The sequence below is a fragment of the Nesoenas mayeri genome (assembly GCF_963082525.1).
Source record: "Nesoenas mayeri genome assembly, chromosome: 3".
In the NCBI taxonomy this organism is placed as follows: domain Eukaryota; kingdom Metazoa; phylum Chordata; class Aves; order Columbiformes; family Columbidae; genus Nesoenas; species Nesoenas mayeri.
In genome coordinates, this window is record NC_137544.1 from 42,960,167 (window position 1) to 42,981,537 (window position 21,371).

The 21,371-nt window shown below is 44.8% G+C and overlaps 1 protein-coding gene across 1 annotated transcript; it reads right to left on the bottom strand.

The window, feature by feature from the left end:
- Window positions 1–283: 283 nt before the first annotated feature.
- Window positions 284–21,107, bottom strand: FAXC (failed axon connections homolog, metaxin like GST domain containing; the record flags this gene model as incomplete). Its single annotated transcript, XM_080342685.1, has 6 exons — window positions 284–567; window positions 2,113–2,229; window positions 7,452–7,669; window positions 14,059–14,255; window positions 20,169–20,304; window positions 20,833–21,107. 6 exons carry the CDS (start codon window positions 21,105–21,107, stop codon window positions 284–286), a joined length of 1,227 nt encoding a protein of 408 aa, XP_080198811.1.
- Window positions 21,108–21,371: the final 264 nt, after the last annotated feature.

Here is a 21,371-nt window from a genome sequence, read left to right on the forward strand (position 1 = left end):
CCTGGTTTTGAACACAAACAAAAATGTAGATTGAAAGGTCTTGTTGCCTTCTAGACCTTCAGTTTGTCCATGTGTGTTTTAAGTAACAGTTTACCTTGGTTCCACCTGAACAGTTACACAAAATGAAATAAGGTTGAAATAGTCCAGGTAGCATGTGACAGTTGAGTCAAGCACAATGGTCTCTTCCAAAGTGGTATAAACCTCTTCCAGACCTGGAGGAGAAAATACATCAGACAGGTGCCAAGAAACAGCTTGTCTGCAAAATGGGAGATGCTTGTATGCATCACTTGCATTGTTCATGATCTCTGTACTCATCCATGTCCACATCCGAATCAAAGAGTGAGTGTCCAGTATAATCTGTGTCAGGGGTTTGAGAAATACTGTTCCCTTCCTCATCAAATGTTTCTGTCCTTGAATAAAAACTCAAGTCCCGCAAAGGGGAGTAAGTCTTGCTCGCTTCGCTGCTTTCCTCAGATTCATACAGAGTGTTGTCATCATCACGGTGCCATTCTGGCCAAAATTTCCTCCTTATTCTTTCACAATACATAGCAAGGTTAATCAGTTCACCTGAAACACAGCACAACAGACTCCGGTAAATGCATCCAGTCAATAATGCTCTAACTCACCTGCTGATGCAGAAAGATGTTGGCACTGTTTGGAAATAAATTGTGCAGGTTCCTCCCAAAGAGGTTTCAAAGTGTCAAGACCCCATCAATCCTCTTAGCAGCTCTGTTTGGAACTTTTATGTAACTTAAAACACATATTATTAGCCTACATACAACAAGAAGGGTTACACTGGCATGAATATAAAAGCATGTAGCAAAATAATTATTCCAAATTCAACCTCTACAGAAATAAATCAAGACAAGATAATAAAACTTTAAGTTTTTCATAGTAAAATCCTGCTTACTTTGCAGAAACCTGATTTCTAAAGACAATTTGATCCTATCTAAACAATACACTTGGTTAGTAAAACAGAGAAAATTTGCAGTTTCCACCACCAGATGGCAGCGTTGCCTGCAAGATAAAGTCACATTCTAAGGTTTTTATACGGTCACTGGCTCACCCCTGATGTTCTCAGCCTTAATACCTTATGCCTCATGTCTATATAGACATGTATGCTTACACTGTGCTTAGAGAAGAAATTACCAAAGAATTCAAAGAAATAATAGCGGAACAACATGAGTAAGTGGTTGGGTACAGAGAATCAACCATACTGCTTGGGTATTTGCATCTATTACCATGTATTTAATTATGTTAGAGACAAACTAGTTCACCAAACATAGTATTCCTCCTTGAAAGCCACAGACACTTGAGGACTTTATCTGTCATTTGCCAGAGATCAAAGGGAAGAATTGTATAGGACAATACTTATATCCCCATCTCAAGTATTTTCTTCCTCAAAGTTTTAATAATGAGGAAGTCCAGGCCTCTTCACTGTTGCTTTAGTAGCAATCTCTTGCACAAAGATCCACAGGTCGTATTAATCCCTTTTGCACCTATTTTACATCCTTTTCCTCCTTAGCTCTTCCCATTTTTCATGCTGCACAGTTTTATTCTGAAAACGGATGCAAAGATACTTTGACATGCCTATAGCACCCCACAAGAAAAAAAAAAAGGAAAAACAACATGCGGAAGGGAAGGCTATGTTGGTTTCCAATTCATGCAAAAACACAGTGACTCCAAAGTCAGGGTGGACCTTTTTCTTGCTCAGCATCTTCAATAACAGCAAAGGCTGTAATTTCAGTAGGACAATAGCACGTGCAGTTCCACTGTCAACGAAACTACTCAGTTCAGCAGAAGTTGGCTCATGGCCATGTGTCTGTCTTCTCGTACTTTACTCAGCATTCATTTCTAAAATGCATTCAGTCCTTGCTGTGTTAGACAGGGAAAAGATCAAGTACAGGAATAGAAACAATTTCCATGTGGAACATTAAAGAGAAAACAAACAAGAATTTTAAGAGAAAAACAACATTACAGGATACAAATACTACATCAAAGGCAAGAACAGCCAGTGATGCAGTCTTCAAATGTCCTTACAAGGTGCTTCAAGTTTAAACATGGCAAATGCCACCAAGAGTTTTTCATCAGAGATCACCTGGGCTTTCTTACCTTTAATTAGTCTCTCTGGTCGAGTCCCTGGTAGTGTCCACATTGCCTGTGCCAGATGCCCGAAGACAGTGGCATCAACGGTGGAAACGTGTGGTCCCATAATGTACTTCTTGTCACCTGTAAATACAACGGCAAAACATTTCTCGTCTGGATGTCACTTCTCCCCAGTTATTAAAAACAAAAAAATAATTTCCTAGTTACATATTCAGCGTATTTTTTTTTACTGAAATCATTCCGCTGAAAAGGTTTACCTGTTCAAAGACAGGGATTCAACACTGAATATGATTCAAAAGATGTTTCTAGGGTTCAGCAGGTGAAATCCATCACTGCAGCTTCCCCTATACTCACCATTTCTGTAACCAGGCCCATTACAAACCCATGACTGGCCACATAACGTCCTCTGCTCGTCACTGCTGGCAGCACACACGCTGCACTAGTTCTGCTGCATTTAAAACCTTCTCTGCAGACAGCAGATGCCTGCAAGCATGATTCTCTCCTTCGGTGCAAACCCAAAATCGTTCAGTCATGGTTGGAAATCACAAATGCATTTGCTGAAAGAAGCTCATCACCCTGTATCTCTCCTGCATGCAGATTTGGCTTCAGGTTACTCAACTGATCACACAAAAAAGGAAAGCCATACCCAAAGTTTTTCTAAACTGATGCAGCAGTCAGACTGGCAGCAGCTGCTCAGAAACAACCTGCATCTCCAGGAGGAGGACACAGTCATCAGAAGGAGCAAGCATCTCCTCTCTCACACCATCAGTGAGGTGTCCCCCACCTCCAAACACTCATTTCTACCTGGCAGGGACCAAACAGAGGCACCTCAGGCAGGCAAGTGACTCAACAGCTCCTTGGAACTGGCCAGAGTCAGAGGAGGGACGTGTCTGCTCCACACCACTATTCTGCTTACCCCTCTGGGCACCACAATGCCATGATGGTCCTGAGAGGCCACCACAGCACAAACAGATGGATAACTACCTAAGATAGGGAAGAAAATCACATTTCAAAGCCACTGTTTGCAAAGAAACCTCCAGTATAAAGGTTTCCTCATCACAGGCACAAGACCTGGAGCAAAGACCGCACACAGCACACACAGGTGAAACATGGGGTATTGTGGAGGTCAGGTTAGATGGTTGCACTGTCTCTGCCTTGGCCCAAAGTGCTATAAACTCCATGAAATGTGGTATGTAATTGAATTCTCCAAATCCAGTTATCCCATCTCCCCAGGACATTCTTCCCCTGTCCAATATAAGCTGCCTGTAATTCAGCAGGTTATTAAGTGTTAGGGTTATTGAGCAAGTTTAGAAAAACTGTCCAGCAGTAAAATGCATCAAATTCCAGAGTACGATCCAATGAACGCTGTCATCCCCCTGTACTACAGTGGAGCAAAGCAGTGCTCAGGAATAACCTCCTCTAGCCTGTCAGGTGTAACTTTAACATGGAGTTAAGTCTCCCCAGCTCTTTCACAGTTGCATCAATCTATTGTTTGAAAACTACGTACGGGGTAGATGTTGTGTCTTTTCAGCATTTACATGACGCCTAACATCCATTGATTTTAAACACAGCTCAAAAATTGGTCCCCAAACCACGATTATACGCCAACACTAGGAATTCAGGACCATACCGATGGGTTTGAGACTCCATCCACAGCAATGTGCTGGGAAGCAATTACTGCTGTTTCCACCTTGCTACAACTAAGGCAGGCAGTGAGTGAGGGCTGAACCATCCCGCTCTTTTGCAAACAGAGTGGCTCCCCCCTGGCACAGCACTTGCACCTTCAGGTGTGTGGAAACAAAGGGGAAGAGAAGGAAATAGGGCTGTGGTTCCATAAAACTGTAAATCTGGTTTTAGATCACCCTGCGCTGAATAACACAGCCTGCATGCACATTTCCTTCTACCAATTCCAATCTGTTCCCAAAACCTTCAGTGCAACTTTTCTCCAGAAGACTTTCTGACAGACCAGGTATCACCTCTCAGTGTCTAGTTTTATATCTGACTGCACAGTGCCTGTTGCACTGAGGCTGTCACAGCACTCATAACCTCCAACACCTCCCCATATCCTCTGGCTAATCCCACAAAAATGCAACCACCAGGTCACACCGGTCTTGGATGAAATTTGTACTGCCCAGGGATTTGAGAGCACACAGCTCCTCTATTCACAGATACACGCGCCAGTGGGTTAAAAAGCAGCTACTGGGTCAAGAAACCCCTGTAAGAGACAGATGTGCAAGACACAGGGCTGGCAGGAGACCTGTACCCTGGCACAGCAGCACATACAGTCCACACAGGCTGCTGCAGAGCATTTCAACTAGTATTAGAGGCTCATGTTCAGGTGGGTCCCACCTTTGTGTCACTGCCCTCCACAAAACACCAAACACTTTATAAAAGCCAGTTCAGGCAGCTGCTGCCCTGCAATTCCCTACTCAGAATCCCCATTTACCCAAAAGCCTGAGGCAGGCAGGCAGCTCAGGAGGTGCCAATAAGACTTATGGGCACTGCTCACTCATTTGCATCTTTTAAATAATTACCAAAACATATATTTTTATCTATTGCTAGTTCCTATGCCCAGTTCCCCCCATTTCCTTATGCTACAAGGCAGTAGGAAACTACAACAACACAAGGAAATTACATTTGTGGTTTAAAAATTGCAGGACAGAGAGCAAGGTGATACCAATGGGGCAAGCTGATCCATCACAGGATGATTAGTTCCCGTTTCTAGGTTTATAAGACATCTGGAAGATTCTGTTAGGGAAACAGGTACATGGGAGAAGAAAAAATGATCCTCAGAAATGAAAAATTTAAAAAAGCATCACCCAGCATGTGACTGGGAATGTCAAAATGAGCATCACAAGACCTGGCAGCTGCCAAGCTGTCATTCTCTGGAAGGAGCACTTGGAATTTAAAAGTTATTCTTGTTCCCATGTGAATGGTCCTTGTTAAAAAATAGGGAGCATTAAATTAATCTGATATGCCTGATGACTGACAGCTACAGTTTGGGATGTGCAGCTATTCTGCATCATAGGCATCCTTTTTAGGATCTTAAGATTGCCCTCTAATTAACAACCAAAACCCCAATGGCTTCCTCTTCTAGGAAAACACATGGGCACATATATGTGGAGCAGAATCTCACAAAGATTTTTGTGCAGCCAATAGCTGAGTGATTGCTTTCTCCTCCCCGCTGTGAAACAGCAGTTTCCAGCCAGCCTGGAAGTCCGCATCGCACCGATACCACCTAGAGGCCACGGCTACTAAACCCAACCAGAAACAGCTGGCTGGAAAAAACCTGAGCATGCTGGTGTTAATGAAAAATCAGGGCAATTACATAAAAGCAGACAAATGTACCAATAATCAAAGGGCAAATATGATTCATGTAACTACACACTGACTAATCTGACATCCATTTCTGAAGGGAAGATAAGAAAACATACAATATTCAGCTGGTAATGTATTAAAATAACAAGAATACAACAGATGCCCATCAAGGCTCTTTGAAGTAGACCAGGCACCACATTCTCATCAATAATCTGGAAGGAAAAATAAACCCCTGCAGATAACATGTATCAGACAATTAAAAAAAAAAAAAAATATTTGGAAAAAAAAAAAACCCACACCTTAATCTTGAAGATTTCCAGTGATTTTTCCCCACCAAAAACAAATGTAAGAGACTGATTACAGCATTTACCTTCACAAGGAGATGACCCAAGCCACCCAAGGAGGAATTCACATCCACTGCTGCTCCATTCAGCCTGCCAGAATTGACCAGCCAGAACCAGGGGGCTCTGCTGAGCACCCAAGTCATAGGTTAAACTTGTCCCAGCTCCCATCCCAACCGCACTCCTCTCTGTGATGTACAGGGAGACAAGTGGTGCCAACCTTGAAGCTGCAGCAACAGCAGTCCCACAGGGGAGGGTACCCTAGGCTTGCCACAGCTCTGCAGTAGATGTGCCCAGACAATCTTCTTCTAAAATGTGCTGCTCCCTCACTTCCTCCCTCAGAAAGGAAAGGGATCTCTTAAGCTCCAAAACCAGGTTTTCTTGGAAGAGGGACTAGAATTGGTAATTTTTTCTGTTAACAAACAAAATGCAGCACGAGAAAGCACTGACAGAAGAGGAGCTGTCAACAAATGTCCCCCTTGCCCATTGTGCCCCATGCATCATGTCTTTTTCCATATTGCTCCAAATCCAGCAACTTGGCAGGTTTGTTTCAGAAAACAAAGTCACAGAAAGCTCTACACAGCCCCATCTAGGTCCTCTGCAAATATCTTCTTTCCAAAACACCTCAGAAGTCCAGGAGCATCTCTCTTCCTTCCTTTTCCCAGCAAGCATTCAGTTTTTTGCCTGCTGCTCTCATCCTGCTCTCCCCATTCACTCCACACTTACTTATTTAGAGCACATGCAAGGTGCCCCCCCACCGCTTCAGAGTACAGGGCAGGGAGGCAGCCCTCCTGCCCTCCACTCAGCCACCTCTTTAAAGCCATCATAACAGGGAACAAAGCAGCCACACAGGTACAATGTCTCTTGGTTTCTTGTGCAAGAGATACACAAGCTCAAGGGAAGCAACAATCTGCCCCAAATCAATTCCTCAACTTGCAAATTTTAATACAGAAGCACAATATTGTTACCTCTCAGCAAACTGCAAGGCAAGCAGCACAGTGCAGACAGCTCCAGTGCAGATTTCAGCCTGAGCTACACAACAGAAATGAGGCTCATGTGGTTCTAGCTGAGTGAGGTCAACCTTCAGACTAACCCTATGGGATCCATCTATGACAACCAAGAAGCCTAAAACCACACACTTTGACAACACAGACCCATCTCCTACCAGCAGCTTTGAATAAAGCTGCCGACACCAACCAAATATAACAAAGTCCAGCTCATCAAAATAACATTTGCAAAGGGTTTTCAAACAGCAGTCGCATAACAATCTATCAAACAGCCACGACTTCCGTGAAGAAAAAATGTGACCCCCGCCTCCAAAATATAAATAAGAGGTTTCACATGCAGAGCTAAACACTACATTTTCCTAAATTCACACAGCAAAATGCTCTTCCAAAATTGCAGGCCATGTTCTGCTTCTTTAGATACACATAGCTGGTGCTTGGAGAAGAAAGACACGTATCCCTCCAGACACTCAATTTGGTAGCAAACAGCAGGGAAAGAAACACTGTCTCTGTGAGATCAAGGGTGGCACTGAATGACAGCAGCAGTGTGGACTCCACCTACTGACAAAATGAGATTATTTGTGTACACCACCAAGCTGCCAGGAAGCACTCGCAGTTGATATCTCCCTGTGGACAGTGAGCTGTGAACAACCAGAATGTATGTTAACTTGCTGTACGTTACCCAGGAGGCTGGCTAGAGTCCGCATGTCCTTCTCCATCAGCGTGTACATCTCCTCCTCAGAGAAGCGGCCGATGCCGTGGCCGTACATCTCGCGCTTCACGATCCCTTTAGTCAGATGGCAGAAGATCCACTTCAGCAAGTCGCTGAAGGGGCCAAAAAGCGACACCATCTTTTGTGTCTCGTGAAGATTTTCCACCCATTGGCAATAAGCCAAAGTCCTAGAGGGATGCAAAAATAAGTTAGAGGGGCGCAGTACCCAGACAGCCCATGAGCACCCTGCAAAGTCTTACACAAAGGTTAGGCAATGGGTTTTTTTAAAGCTGAGCACTCACTGCCCTGATGGAGAGGTAGTTCCCAGTGAAGAGTAGGCCCTGATGAAACTTGGAGTGACAGCAAACTGACTTGGCAATACTATTGCAGGCTGCCCAGTGCTTTATTTTCTCAGTAAACCACAATGCACTTCAAGAGAAAATGAGATTCACATTACAATATAAAATAAAAGCTGTAGAATTCTGCTAAGCTCACATAAGAAAACACAGTTCCAAAAATGCCACAAGGATTTATTAGCTAAAGCTGATTGAGTGCACAGGCCTGGGGAAAACAACAACCAAACAGCCCACAAAGAAACCAATCATTCCCACCAACCTGTTCTCCTTCCTTTCTATACTGCTGAAACTTAGCCAAGTAGTAACTTTGCCCCAACAAAAATATTGTACCAGTCATTTTTCAGAATAACTCTGCTCTTCTTAGAAACCAACCGTGTTGGTTTTGGCTGGTATAGAGTTAATTTTCTTCACAGTAGCTGGTATGTGGCTATGTTTTGGATTTGTGCTGGAAATAAGTGTTGATAACACAGGGCTGTTTTAGTTACTGATGAGCAGTGCTTACACAGAGTCAAGGCTTTTCTGCTCCTCACAGCACCCCAGCAGTGAGTAGGCTGGGGGTGCACAAGGAGCTGGGAGAGGACACAGCTGGGACAACTGACCCCAACCGACCAAAGGGATATCCCATACCATATGACATCACGCTCAGCATAGAAAGCTGGGGCAGAGGAAGGAAAGGGGGCACATTCAGAATTCTGGTGTTTGGCGTCCAATGTAATCATTCCATGTGATGGAGCCCTGCTGTCCTGGAGATGGCTGAACACCTGCCTGCCCATGGGAAGTAGTGAATGAATTTCTTGTTTTGCTTTGCTTGTGTGTGCAGTTTTTGCTTTACCCGTGAAACTGTCTTTACCTAAACGCACACATTGTTCCGTACCACTCTTTGAACTAGGGTGTTCTGCACAACCCTTGTTTTCCAAAATGGGTGAATCAACTCAAGTCATTGGGCTGGTTTCAGAACAGCAGAGTTTGAAACAAAGCCAGATTTAGCGAGAGGCACCAGCACAAGATGGCAAACATGAAGCCAGCAAGCACAGGAATTAACGGCTACTGAAACTCCTAAATACTAACTTTGGCTAGAAGATGCGATGTGACACTGCCTTGCTCGGGGAATAAAAGTAAAAGAGGATTTAAGAAGGATGGAAAGAAGACTGGGCTGAAAGCATAAGGCTGCTCCACAGAGCAGAATGTTCCATTAGCTGAGTTTCACAGGCCTGGGAAAAGACATGGTCCCTTGGGCAGGTACAGCTCTGAATAGGAAGAAAAACCCTGGTCTTGATGCAAACACTGGGAAGAAACTACGAACACTATCTATATCTGTAAATTATTATGTATTACTTGGATATGCTACGAAAAACCTGCTCTCCAAGAACACTGCTGTGTGCAAAGACCCTCCTTCCCCAGCATGGACCTGACCAGCTTCACCCAGCAACTCTGCAACACAGCTTAGCTGCTCTAGGGCATCAGGCCTGGCCACAGAGAGGGACAACAAAAAAGGCAGAAAAGAAAACACAGAAAGACAGGAGACTCCGCAGCTCTTTTTAAAAGTCACCCCAGTCACACAAGACTATCACAGTATCACAGTATCACAGTATGTTCTGGATTGGAAGGGACCTCAAAAGATCATCTAGTCCAATCCCCCTGCTGGAGCAGGAACGCCTAAGTGAGGTTGCACAGGAACTTGTCCAGGTGGGTCTTGAATGTCTCCAGAGAAGGAGACTCCACAACCTCCCTGGGCAGCCTGTTCCAGTGCTCTGTCACCCTTACTGAGAAGAAGTTTTTTCTCAAAGACTAACTTTTTTCTCAAGACTAACTTGGCCCTACGGACTTGCCATCACTATTGTTCATTCCAACCACACCAGCAAGCTGGCACCACACCAAAAATGATCAACCACATTCAGGATGGTTTTAATTTCATGGGACAGGATGAACAAGGTTTCCCACAAAGCTAACTGGCCTACACTTTAAAGTAAAATACATTTCCCATGCTCTGGGGGAGAAGGTCTTTGGGTGTGGAAAAGGCAGAGATGAGATCAAGTGTTTAACTATCAGGACAGCAGTGCAGGAAAAGCAGAACTGCAGAGGATTTAGGTAATCCTGCTCAGGCTAAGATGTCAAGCACAGTCTTAAGACATCTGCTTGTCACTTTGAATAAGTTGTCACATGTCCCAAATCTCAAAATTACATGGGCAATGAAGGCAGCTAAATAGACAATCACAGAGTTTACTTCTAAAATGTTACTGTTCTGAGCACACAAAAGCAAAGAGAAAAGTGGGCTCAGATTCAGACAGACAGTTAAAAGCACTTTTACAAGCACTTTGTTAAAAGAATTCTATTCAAAGGTTTGTTAATCTGCGCTTCCTACCAAAACATGCTCTTCTTCATTTAATCCCACCCATCATCCCTCTGCTCAGACTACACTGACAGAGTAACATCTACATTACAAAAGGTTAGGAAATGCCAGAAATTGGGTAGCCTACATAACCTACTTCAGCATAACTATACCGTTTAAACTACCATTAGTATTTATAGGATGACATAATTATTTTAAATAATGGCCTGAACGGAGCATTTTGGGAAACATTAACATTCCCATTTGTGCCAGCACATCTACATCTGTACAAATCTTAAGAGTATAAATAAAACAATAATGCGTTAAAGAGCAATGCTGCGGGGGTGAAGCAAATCTGAAGTCTAAATGTAACAGCAGCTTTGGCCTCAATACATAAATCAGGAGAGGAGATGGAGAAAGTGACTCATCGGTAGCGGCTTGCCTGATTATCCCCAAACTGTCTGCACATCAAGGCAAGGGGGAGGTGTTCACAAGGATGTGAACTGGGGGTTATTTTTCCTATCAGAACCTGTGCAGGGTGGAATTTCTTGATATACATAAGCGTAATAACAAATTCATTCCACAATCAGCTGTAGAAAGCCCACCTGCTGTGCTACTTCTCAGAGCAACTGGCTTTTAAGCTGCCAGTGACATTCAAGCCTCATCATTGTTAACAGCAGAAGAGACGTCGCTCTTATAATTGGCTTGATGTATTTAAACATATTCATACTACAAACATATTTTATGTTTAATACACAGCAAGTCTGAACACCGACCAAAGGCAGATTAGTTTTTATTTGCTTTTCCTGTACTTCAAGCACTCACCACATACATGATGTTTACATGGTCTTCTTGAAAGACAAAGCTAGAAATGAGTTAAATATGTATGTCTATTTATACATACATATATATACGCACACAAATCACTAGGGTTGCGCTTGACAATACAGCTAAACCGATCTAATGGGTTAGTTTTGTTAAGCTGCATATTCAAGGCTTTAGGTTCTCACTAAGCCCATTTGTGACACCGACCTGCAATCCTTCTCCTGAGATTAAAGTGCCAGAAATCACCCCGCAGGGGCTGCCAGCTCTCCAGGCACCAGGAGCTGCCTGGTTTGAACTTCAGCAGTGCCGCCGAGCCCGGCGTGCCAGCACCAGAAGGACATGAGAACCTGACGTCCTCCAGCCCATCTTACACAGAGGTCTGATCCCACAAATATGCTGCAGATACACCAAAAACTCAATGCATCCTGAAGATGGCTGTGGGTGCTCTACGGGTTTCTGAGGGCCCACGAGTCACTGCAGGCAGTGGAGATGACCCAGGACAAGCCTTGAGCACATGACAGAGGTCTGCTCTGGATCCAAGACCTGGAGCAAGAGCCACAAAAATCAGTCTGCTCCCATCTCTTCCCTGCTGACTCAGCCCAACACCCATCCAGGTTAGCAGGCTTTTTTCTTTTGCCAATTCAAACACAGCAAAAGCCTTATAGTTATGACATTCCCCAGGCACGAGAGCTCCAGTGCCAGCTCCAAATCAGTCTTGTGCACCTCTGAGATATGCTCTAATCCCAGCACTAAGATAGATACACTCACTCCCTGTCTTTCTGCCTGACCTCTGCCAGGCACTGGGTGGAGGCAGACTGTCCAGAGGCTGAGGTTCACAACAGCCCCGCACTGCTCCCAACTCCAGCCAGAGCAGACCTGCAAGAGGCACTAATTGGTGAAGATGAGCAATTACCTTGGCAAAAGCAAAACAGTTCAGGAGGACACGCTGAGCACCCACCAGGATTAGCTTCATCCAGAGACAGCACACCACAGGATGTACTTAGCCTGTGCGTTCAATAAATGTACTACAGTATTACTTATTTATGATGAAGCTACTTTCCATGCTGCTGGCAATGAAATGGTAGGAATCACATTTTATATTGCTGCTTTGGAGGCTTGATTTTATAAACCTTATCTTGCAGAAAGGCCATCACTGTTATGAATTCCTCACCACGGGACTTGAGGACACCATGAACAAACCCTAAGCCTCTGGTGGGACAGGTGGACAGGTTCAAGGACCAATATGAAGGGATCCCACAACCACAGATGCCATGCTGTCAGGGAGAAAGGCAGTTCTATGCAGCTAAAGCCTGGTTCTATTTTAGTGTAACTACACTAAAGATGTTAACCAGGAATTACAGGACTACAACTGTGACGCCTCATAGCTCAGGCTTTGCCCAGTACAGAGAACCAGCATGGTGTAACCTCACCAGTGTAACAAGCCTCTGGTACAGCCACACAGCAGTGACATAGAGTAAGACTTAGAGTTGGATGTTTTTCTACACTGCAGCAAAAATACATTCCTTAGGGAAACTCAACCATGTGCCTAAACAGGAAAGGCAACAGGGATATACAGCCAGGCGTGCACACCTCTGCTCTTACTTGGTCTAGTATTGTCCACCCATTTCGATGCCATCTGCCTGGGTCAGCACCCGAACCTGCACTACCTGTCCCCTGTGCTCCTCTGTGTCAGGCCCAGCAGTGCTGAGTCAGCTCAGGGGGAGCCTGGATGGACAGACAACAGCTTCATAGAGGAAAGCACAATTTGTAATTCACACAACAGCCATATAAGTTTGTCATCAGTAATGTTACATTTAAAGCAGTTAAGTCTATGAACCGCAAAATAACTGACACTAAAGCAAGGAGATGGAGCTTTAAGGGATTAAAAGGCCTCATCTTCCCTTTGGCAGCTATAATAATTGGGGAAGTGAAATTAATTTTTTTTTAAATCACATTTGCAGGCACTTGAGTCAGATTTTTGAGGCTATGGCACTGCAGATGGGTGTAACTGGTGAAGGTCACACTTCCTGGAAGGCAAGGATTACATTTCTAAACTATATAATTTAAATCTGCCTACTGAACGCTAAAATTGTTCCCCTGAAACACTAAAAATTATTTGCAGAACTGTATGTACACATGTTGCTGCTCATCTTTGATCATAAGATGAATGAAAAAGTAGGTAAAGGCATTCAATTTAAATCACACATTTTTTTAAGAAAACGAGTGCAATACAAATGTAAGACTCATTACAGTAAGGACTTAAATGCATGCTAGAAAGCAAACTATTTAGAAGGAGCTTTGTCCCTACTGAGGCAGTCAATACAGCATCTAAGATGTCATGTCCACCTGCTACTTCTGCGAATCCAGACTGGAAAGGGGACTTTAAAAAAGGACTGAAATGTAAAATGGTGGGGGGAAATTAGAGGTGTTATTTTCAAAGGTGTCAGTGAAATGCATAAAGTACCAGCAAGGTTGTACTTATGTTTTCCATTCACATACACACCTCAGCTTCTCAGTATACTGCGACTAATACTGCATCCTATCATCTGGCAGTGTTGCCAGCAATACATATTAACCAGGAGTATCCTGTTTTACAGGAAAGACAATAATCCATACTGTCATCACACGCACAGATAAATAAAATCAATAACTGTAAGAACACAATATTCTGAATTCACACTAAGTGCTGGATTTGTTCCCACCCACTCCCCAAACCACAAATGTATTTAGGCATCTTGATATTTTTTTCCTCTTTATTAAGAAGGCTGGTTTTATACGGAGGTCATATGAAACAGGTCGGAGGAACAGCCCGGTGCTGCTCCCTTCTGCAAAGCTGCAGGCAAGGGGCCTGAACTCCTCACCTCAACCACACTGCGCTACAGCTCTCAGGGGAGTTACCCCTGGCTCACACCAGTGTACACAGAAAGAAGCAGCAGTTTTCTAAGGTGAAGAGAGCTGTGAAATTAAAAATTGGGTACCCACGCTTTCTGCGAGAGAAAATAAGGCAGCAGCGCAGGGGCACATCTGGCAGCACGAGAGCACAGCTGGCTTTGCCATCCAAGCTTACCAGTACAGGTGCTCCTCCACCATTTTTGTTATGGCTCTAGAAACAGCTCTTTCGTGTGGACCAAGGTGTTTATTCAAGTTCACTCCAAGTTTCTCTTCCAAGAAGTCAATAATGAACTCAGTGCCAGATACTTGCTTGTGATTGTATTCAATCCAAGGCATTTTCCCTTGAGGGGAAAGTTTTCCATCAAAGTAGTTCTAAAGAAAAAAAAAAAAAAGGTAAGTAAACAAACAAACATGCAGAAAAAATGGCCATTCTAGTTCTGTTTCAAGAAGAATAAAGCTTTAAAAATATTTTTTTTGTGTTTTTAAAGGCAACTTTATAGAATCATAGAATCATTTTGCTCAGAACAGAACTTTAATAACATCGAGTCTAACTGTTAACCCAGCACTACCAAGCCCACCACTAAACCATGTCCCTAAGAGCCTAATCTAAACACCTTCTACACACCTCCAGAGATGGTGACTCCACCACTTCCCTGGACAGCCTGTTCCTGACAATCCTTTCTGGGAAGAATATTTTCCCATTTCCAATCTAAACCTCCTCTGGCACAACTTGACGCCATTTCCTCTTGTCCTATCACTTGCTACTTGGGAGAAGAGACCAACGCCCTCCATGCTACAACCTCCTTTCAGGTAGTTGTAGACAGCAATAAGGTCTCCCCTCAGCCTCCTTTTCTCCAGGCTAAACAGCCCCAGTTCCCTCAGCCACTCCTCGTCAGAACTGTGCTCCAAGCTCCTCACCAGCTTCCTTGCCCTCCTCTGCCTTTCATTTTTTTTAAATTTAATACTCTAGACTAGTGGCAGCTGTTCAATCACAGCAACAACTTTACCCTATATGACAGTTCAGACGAAATTAATTATTTCCAGGTGCTGCAAGGTGTTATATGCTTTTATGTTGGATGCCACATGATATAATATTAAAGTACCTGAGTTATTTAGGGGGTTGGAGATGCCCAGATTTCCCAGAAGATTTGGTTCATTACTCTAAACAAGTTTTTTAATCACAGGACTCACCCCTAAATTTGGCTCTTGCACAGAGCAGCACTTTTCATGTTAGGAGTACTTCATGAAGATTGATTCACTACCTATCTCAGATAGCTGCATTACCTCTAAGGATAAAACAGACATAATCACAAGTGTATAATGAAAGGCATATAATTCCTTCTCTGGGCAGGAGGGAAATCTGCCATACGTATGCTTCTGCAACTTTGTAACTTAGAAATCTCATACATTTACAGACTACACTTGTCAGAACCGGGTCTCTAAGAGCCCAGCACCAATACAGCACTAGTGCATTGCTGAATACTTGTACTTGTGCCCAGTGGAGTGCTCACGCACAAGAAGCGTGTTTTCCCCATTTTACAGCTGGGGAGGGTAAAATACAGAGATTAGAGAATGTAAGTCTCATCTGACAAGCAGGAGAGGAATTGTGGGCTTCCAAAAGGGGATCAGACATTTCACTTAAATTCTCTTTTACTTCTGAAGGCAGAGACACAAGGCAGAGCTTGCTTTCTTTCCCACAATTCTCATCCTCATGTCCTGTTATTTAGTGAACGAAAAATCCTTTCTGAGAAAGCCAAACCACAAAGGCTCAGAAAAAGGCTCTGCACTCAGTCTCTGGTGGCCACCCTAAGCATTTTGGAATCTAAGTCCTAATTGCTGGAGGTTTAGGGTTAGCAGTTCTGAACTGACCTGTTTGGGTCGCAAGTATTTACCCTTCTTGAATCCACTACAGACAGACCTCAGTCCCCTGGCAGCAAGGAGCACACACCTCCAGGCGCCTCCAGCTCCGTCTGAGAGGGCAGCAGCCCGGCTGCCGCCCAAAACGTGGATGGGTAAAGCACCACAAACACGCAGCCATTCCCGGCAGCTCTTCCCTCGTGGATGGAAACAGACAGAACAGGTGACGCTGCTGGGAAAACAATGTCTTCTGGCTGTAGCCTTTTCTGGGACTTCTGCCCAAACAGCACAGTAGGGACACTGGATTATATAATGTCTCATCTACCGCATCCCCGCGTGGGTGAGCAAAGCAACTGCATCCACCCCACCTGCCACCGTGGGTGACATGGGGGTCACTGCTCTGGGCCACAAGAGAAACTCTAAAACTGCTGAGCACCTGACAGTGAGAGCACTGCCCCATCCTTCCAGACCTTTCCTTCAGCAAAAAGGCTCTTTCAGCACTCAGACTGACTGATAGGTTTTCATAATTTTTCATTATGAATTTACTACAGAATCATAATCTTTTCCTGGACCTACATAGTATGTCAATATAGCACTGAGCCTTGCTGGCTTCATCTTCATTAAGCCCTTTCAGTATGAGATTTCCCTTCTTGTGCACAAACACTGATATTTTGCAGAAGCTACTAGACTTGAAGATGTGTTTATTACATATTGCAATTACTGTAGTTCATATCATTTGCAACCCAGAAAAAAAGAGCAAGTTCTTATTATTCAACTACGCATTTCTTCAAGCATATATATTATATATATAAACACACTGCATAAAAACTTGTTAGTGCTGCATTAATACTACACTCTCAAAAACATGATTGAGAGTTAAAGTTCTTGTAGGAAACTTGGTTTAGGTAAACTTAAAAAATTCTTCTCAGGATTTTAACGTTTCATTATGTACCGTTTATCAAACAAAACAGGAAACATCTTCCAATGACCTGAGAAAACCTGAATATCCTAACAAAACTGTTACACTGTTCTTGAATCCGCTGTTCTCAAATGGGTATTTTTAGGCTTCAAACCTCCAGTATCCTTATGGCTGCTACTAATTGCCATCAAATATTTATTAACTTTCCACTTTAAAATTGTTCCAGCTGCAAAGCAGGGAAAAGCTATGGTATTATAATTCAAAAAAGAAACAAAAAAAAAACAAAAAAAAAAAAAAAACACCACAAACAACCTCATACCTCATAATACATTTAACTGAACCACAGCCTGCAAAGCAACAATAACTAGCACTCCCCATAACCTCATTTATAGAGGAATTTATAAACAGAATGGCATAGGACACTTCTGGGGTAATTTTATAGTACTAACCAGAAAAAATTAAGCTACATATTTTCAATTAATGCTGCTTATGCTTTTACTTTTACTCACATCTCTTCCCAAGGAGGCAACCATGTTCCCAGACCTCGCATCAAAACAGCAAGTTTCTGCTGTGCTAATTACTTCTCACATTACATAAACACTCAGCTCTCCATATTCGTGCAGGAATCAAGGAACACTGAAAAGATCGCCACAAGCACCCAAAATGGGCTCTTCAAAGCAAGCTTTATCACAAAAAGCATCACACATTTTGAATAAACAGACAGGTATTGTGACAGCCCAGCTGGGGTGGGGCTGCCAAATTGTTTTTGATATAGAGCTTGCTCCTAGAAGGGCAGCTTCAAGACGATGTAAGCTCATTACAAGAGCATATCTGTTGGGAGGAATTCAGATGAGAGGCAGGCAGGACTGTGTCACCCAATTTCACTTCTCATATGCCATTAAAGCATGTTGGGTAACATACAGCACGCGATTCAACAGTCTGAAGCACCATAAAAAAAGTATAAGCACAAGGAATCAAAAAAGTAAAAGCAGTCTGGCCACCTCACTGCCTTTTCTTCAACCCATTTCACAACTGCCCCTGCAAAGAATCCCCTCCCCAGGAAGTCAAGGTCCACAGCAATTCTCCAGAGGTGAGCCCTGGCACCAGCTGCCACCCATGGGACCATCGCTTCTCCATCACAGCACTGGCACACAGGGAGGTGAGGGGTTTCCTCCTGAGTCCAGCTGTACCCCCCAGACAGCCCCACCCCGCTGTGCACCACGGGGACCATCAGACGTCTCTGTCACCTACAGGCAACGCAGGCACAAGGGAACAAAATAAGAGTCTCCTTTGGCAGTCCAAGTATAGGAAACTTCACAACTCCAACTGAGGACCTCACTGCCTGATGGCTCCACTGCCTTCTGGTCCCCTACGACTTCATCTCACAGCAGCATCTGTACCTTCCTCTGCCCTCCAGAGCCAAATGCAGCACCACAGGACAGAAACAGCATCTGCCTCTTCCAGAAAAGAAGCTATACCCTCCGTCCATAAGCTTAGCTCCACCAAACTTACCTCTAAAACCCTACATAGGGACAATGACTCCACAAACACCTTAAGCCTATACAAGTATGGCTAAAAGCATCAACTTGGCATTCCCAGCACCTACAAGACCTGTTCCTGCTTCTGCAGCACAGCATGTGGAGCATGTGGGGAACCAAGATGGATTAAAAACAAATAAACTAAGCCTTCACAGCTCCAGCTAGGCCAGCTCCAGCCCAGCCTGATCTGGCACAGAAAAGCATATGCAGGAAGGGACAAGAGGGAGCCACCAGCTGCTGAAGGTAGGACTATTGCTTTGGGTGGTCCTGCTGACCTATACCAGTTTAGTGTGCTCACAGCTAGTGAGTAGGGATAGAGAGAAGTACAACCCCAAAAAAGCAATACTGATATTCTGTACAGAAAATAGAGAGGGGAAGATAACCCTCTGGAAATCTTTCTCCCTCCAAAACACTGGGTGACTCACTTCTACCCAGCACCAGCTGTCTGAACGATTCCACCCCGAATCACACAAATGCAGCGTTATCTTTTAGAAGTCACCGTATCCTGTCACAACCATCTTTTATACCGAAGCTTTCTTTAACTACTCTCCACCAGAGCAACTTTGACCATTGCAGACCTCTGAACCACATCAACTGCCATTAGAAGGAAAACAGAACTCACCAAAGTAGCTTTCCTTTCAAACATGTAAATTCTACCCAAATTACTCTGAGTGCAGAAGCAACGTGTATTTAGTCCTCCTGCTCCAATGACATGTTCAAACTTCAGCATCTTGCAGGTTCTGTAATACTAAATGAGGGAAATACATCCCACGGGATGTAAATCTCCCTCTTTAATGCTCTGAAGTATCAGATTAAACATTAAGTCCTAAGATAAAGAACATTAAACTCAGGCTCTAAAAAACACTTAAGCAAAATGTACTAATTAAGGTTTTCTTCCACTTCCGATATAAAGGAGTTTAATCGCCTATGAAGCTGAATGAACATCAACCAGAATTGTTGAGGAAAGAAAAAAGTTGTAACATGGTTGGTTTTCCTTTGTAAAACACTGGACATAAATGAAACATTCTAACACCTTGGTATGCAGCAGTAAAAAGTTATTTGAACTCACCTCAGGTGAGTGTGCAACTTACCCATAGCTCAGTCTCTTTGAGACAAAGTAAGATGCCAAATTTGCATGACTTGAGGACAAAAAAAAAGAGACATTTCTTCTACCTGAGATCCTCATTATATTTATCACCTCTGTTGTGTCATCTTAAATGCACCCAATGCTTTACACAAACAGAAAAGAAAGCTGCCCCATGTTTCAAAGAGCCTGCATGCCAACACCGCAACGAGGCACGTGCCAGACTCGCGGCGTCACAACTAAACCTTGACGCTCACAAGCGAGACTGATTGATTCAAGTTTCTGCTCTCCTGGTTTTCATTCACCGGCATAGCTCAAGCTTCACCCACTGCAGGAAGATGGCACAGGATACACCCAGCCCCAATTAAGGAGCAGTATTCACGACCTCTAAAAGCAATCCTGTTTCCCTTCACTAGGATGGGATGGGATGGGATGGGATTTGAAGCAAAAGGCAAGCACATCTTCCCAGGAGAGCTCCAGAGAGAAACTCTCCAGGAAAATAAGAAGCCGCAGCTGTCTAATCTTGATCTATTTTGCATGGTGAAATTCAAAGACCAAACAATGTTATGCTTCAGTTTCGGGGTCTTATTTAGCATTACATAAACTCCAGACTACTCTCCCACTTCAGCATTTCCAGCCAAGTTAACTTCTAACATCCATTTAGCTTTGCCAGTTAAAACCAGAGCTGCTCCAAACCAACCTTCTTCAAGTTCTATCTTTAAAGGTTATACACCAAATCTGACCAGAGTCAAAAGTTTTGGTGTACCCACCGAGCTCTAGGTGTACATTTACATCCCCCTGGGTGAGGAAGACTGGAGGGGATGCCTGTTTGGCATTTCATCAAATTATAGAAAACTGCAGTGTAAAGGAAAACTGCACAGATATACCTGGTAAGGTAGATCAGCCATCCTTAAGTAAGTTTCCATTTTCAGACAGAACGGAGATAAGCTTGGAACACCATTGGTAGGCCTTGAAAACTGATGCAGTATGATAGCATCTTTCGAATCAAGCTCTTCCTCTTTCCTGTCAGAAGCAAAATGGAATGTAAAAAAACAAACCAAAAAAAAAAAGAAAAAAGAACAGGTGCATGATACATTAATACATTAAACAGAAAAGGAGAAATTCTGGCCAAGCCAACACACCAACACACATCCCCTCCAGTAAGGAGCTGCCGCAGGTTTCTAATCCGTGGCTCCCGGGCTATGGAGGCACCAAGAGCGGGCTGGGCTCCCCCTGCGCCAGCCACAGCCCCGCACAGCGACAGCTCGGGGACACCTGTGGAGGGGAGCGCAGGGCGCTGCTGCAAAGGGCAAATGGGGGGGAAAGGGATTTTTTTAGGGAAAAAAAAAAAAAAAAAGGTTTTTTTATAAAAAAAAAGGTAAATGGAAAAACCCGGTGAAGCAGACAATCCAACCCACCAGGCCTCAACGCTCCCTCCCTTCGGGCAAACGCCTCCGAGCGCCGCCTCAGCCCTTCGCTTCCAGCGCTTCTCCCCAGCGGGCAGCCCCCCGCCCCGCCGCAGCCGCAGCCGGGGCCCCGCCGCAGCCTCACCGTATGGCCAGCAGCTCATGGAGCAGGTAGGCGGCGGCGGCCAGCAGGGCGCCGCCCGTCAGGTACAGCGTCTTCTTCCACCAGGAGTCAGAGCTCAGCGCCGCCATGGTGCCGCCCGCGCCCCCGCCCGCCAGCGGGAAGGCGACGATCTCCCCCCCATAGAGGGCGGGCGTCGGCTCCTCCGGCCCCGCGCACCAGCCCAGGGACAGGCTGCGGTTGCGGCTCAGGTCCGCCACGCAGGAGCGGGGCGCCGCCAGGCCCACCCCCCACAGCATGCTGCGCCCCGGGCCCGCATCCCCCGCCGCGCCCCGCAGCCCCCACCTGCCCGTCCCGCCCCGGCCAGCCCAGCCGCGGCGGCGGGGAGGACCGGGCGGCTCCCGCGCCTCCCTCAGCCGTCGCTGCGCGGCTGCGCAAGGCGGCGGGGAGGGGAGGGGAGGAGAGGGGATGGGGGGGCCGGGCCTGCCCTTGCGGATGCCCCCGCGTCCCACCCCGGGGCGCACAGGCACAGCCAGTGCCGGAGGTCGGCAGCCTCTGTCCAA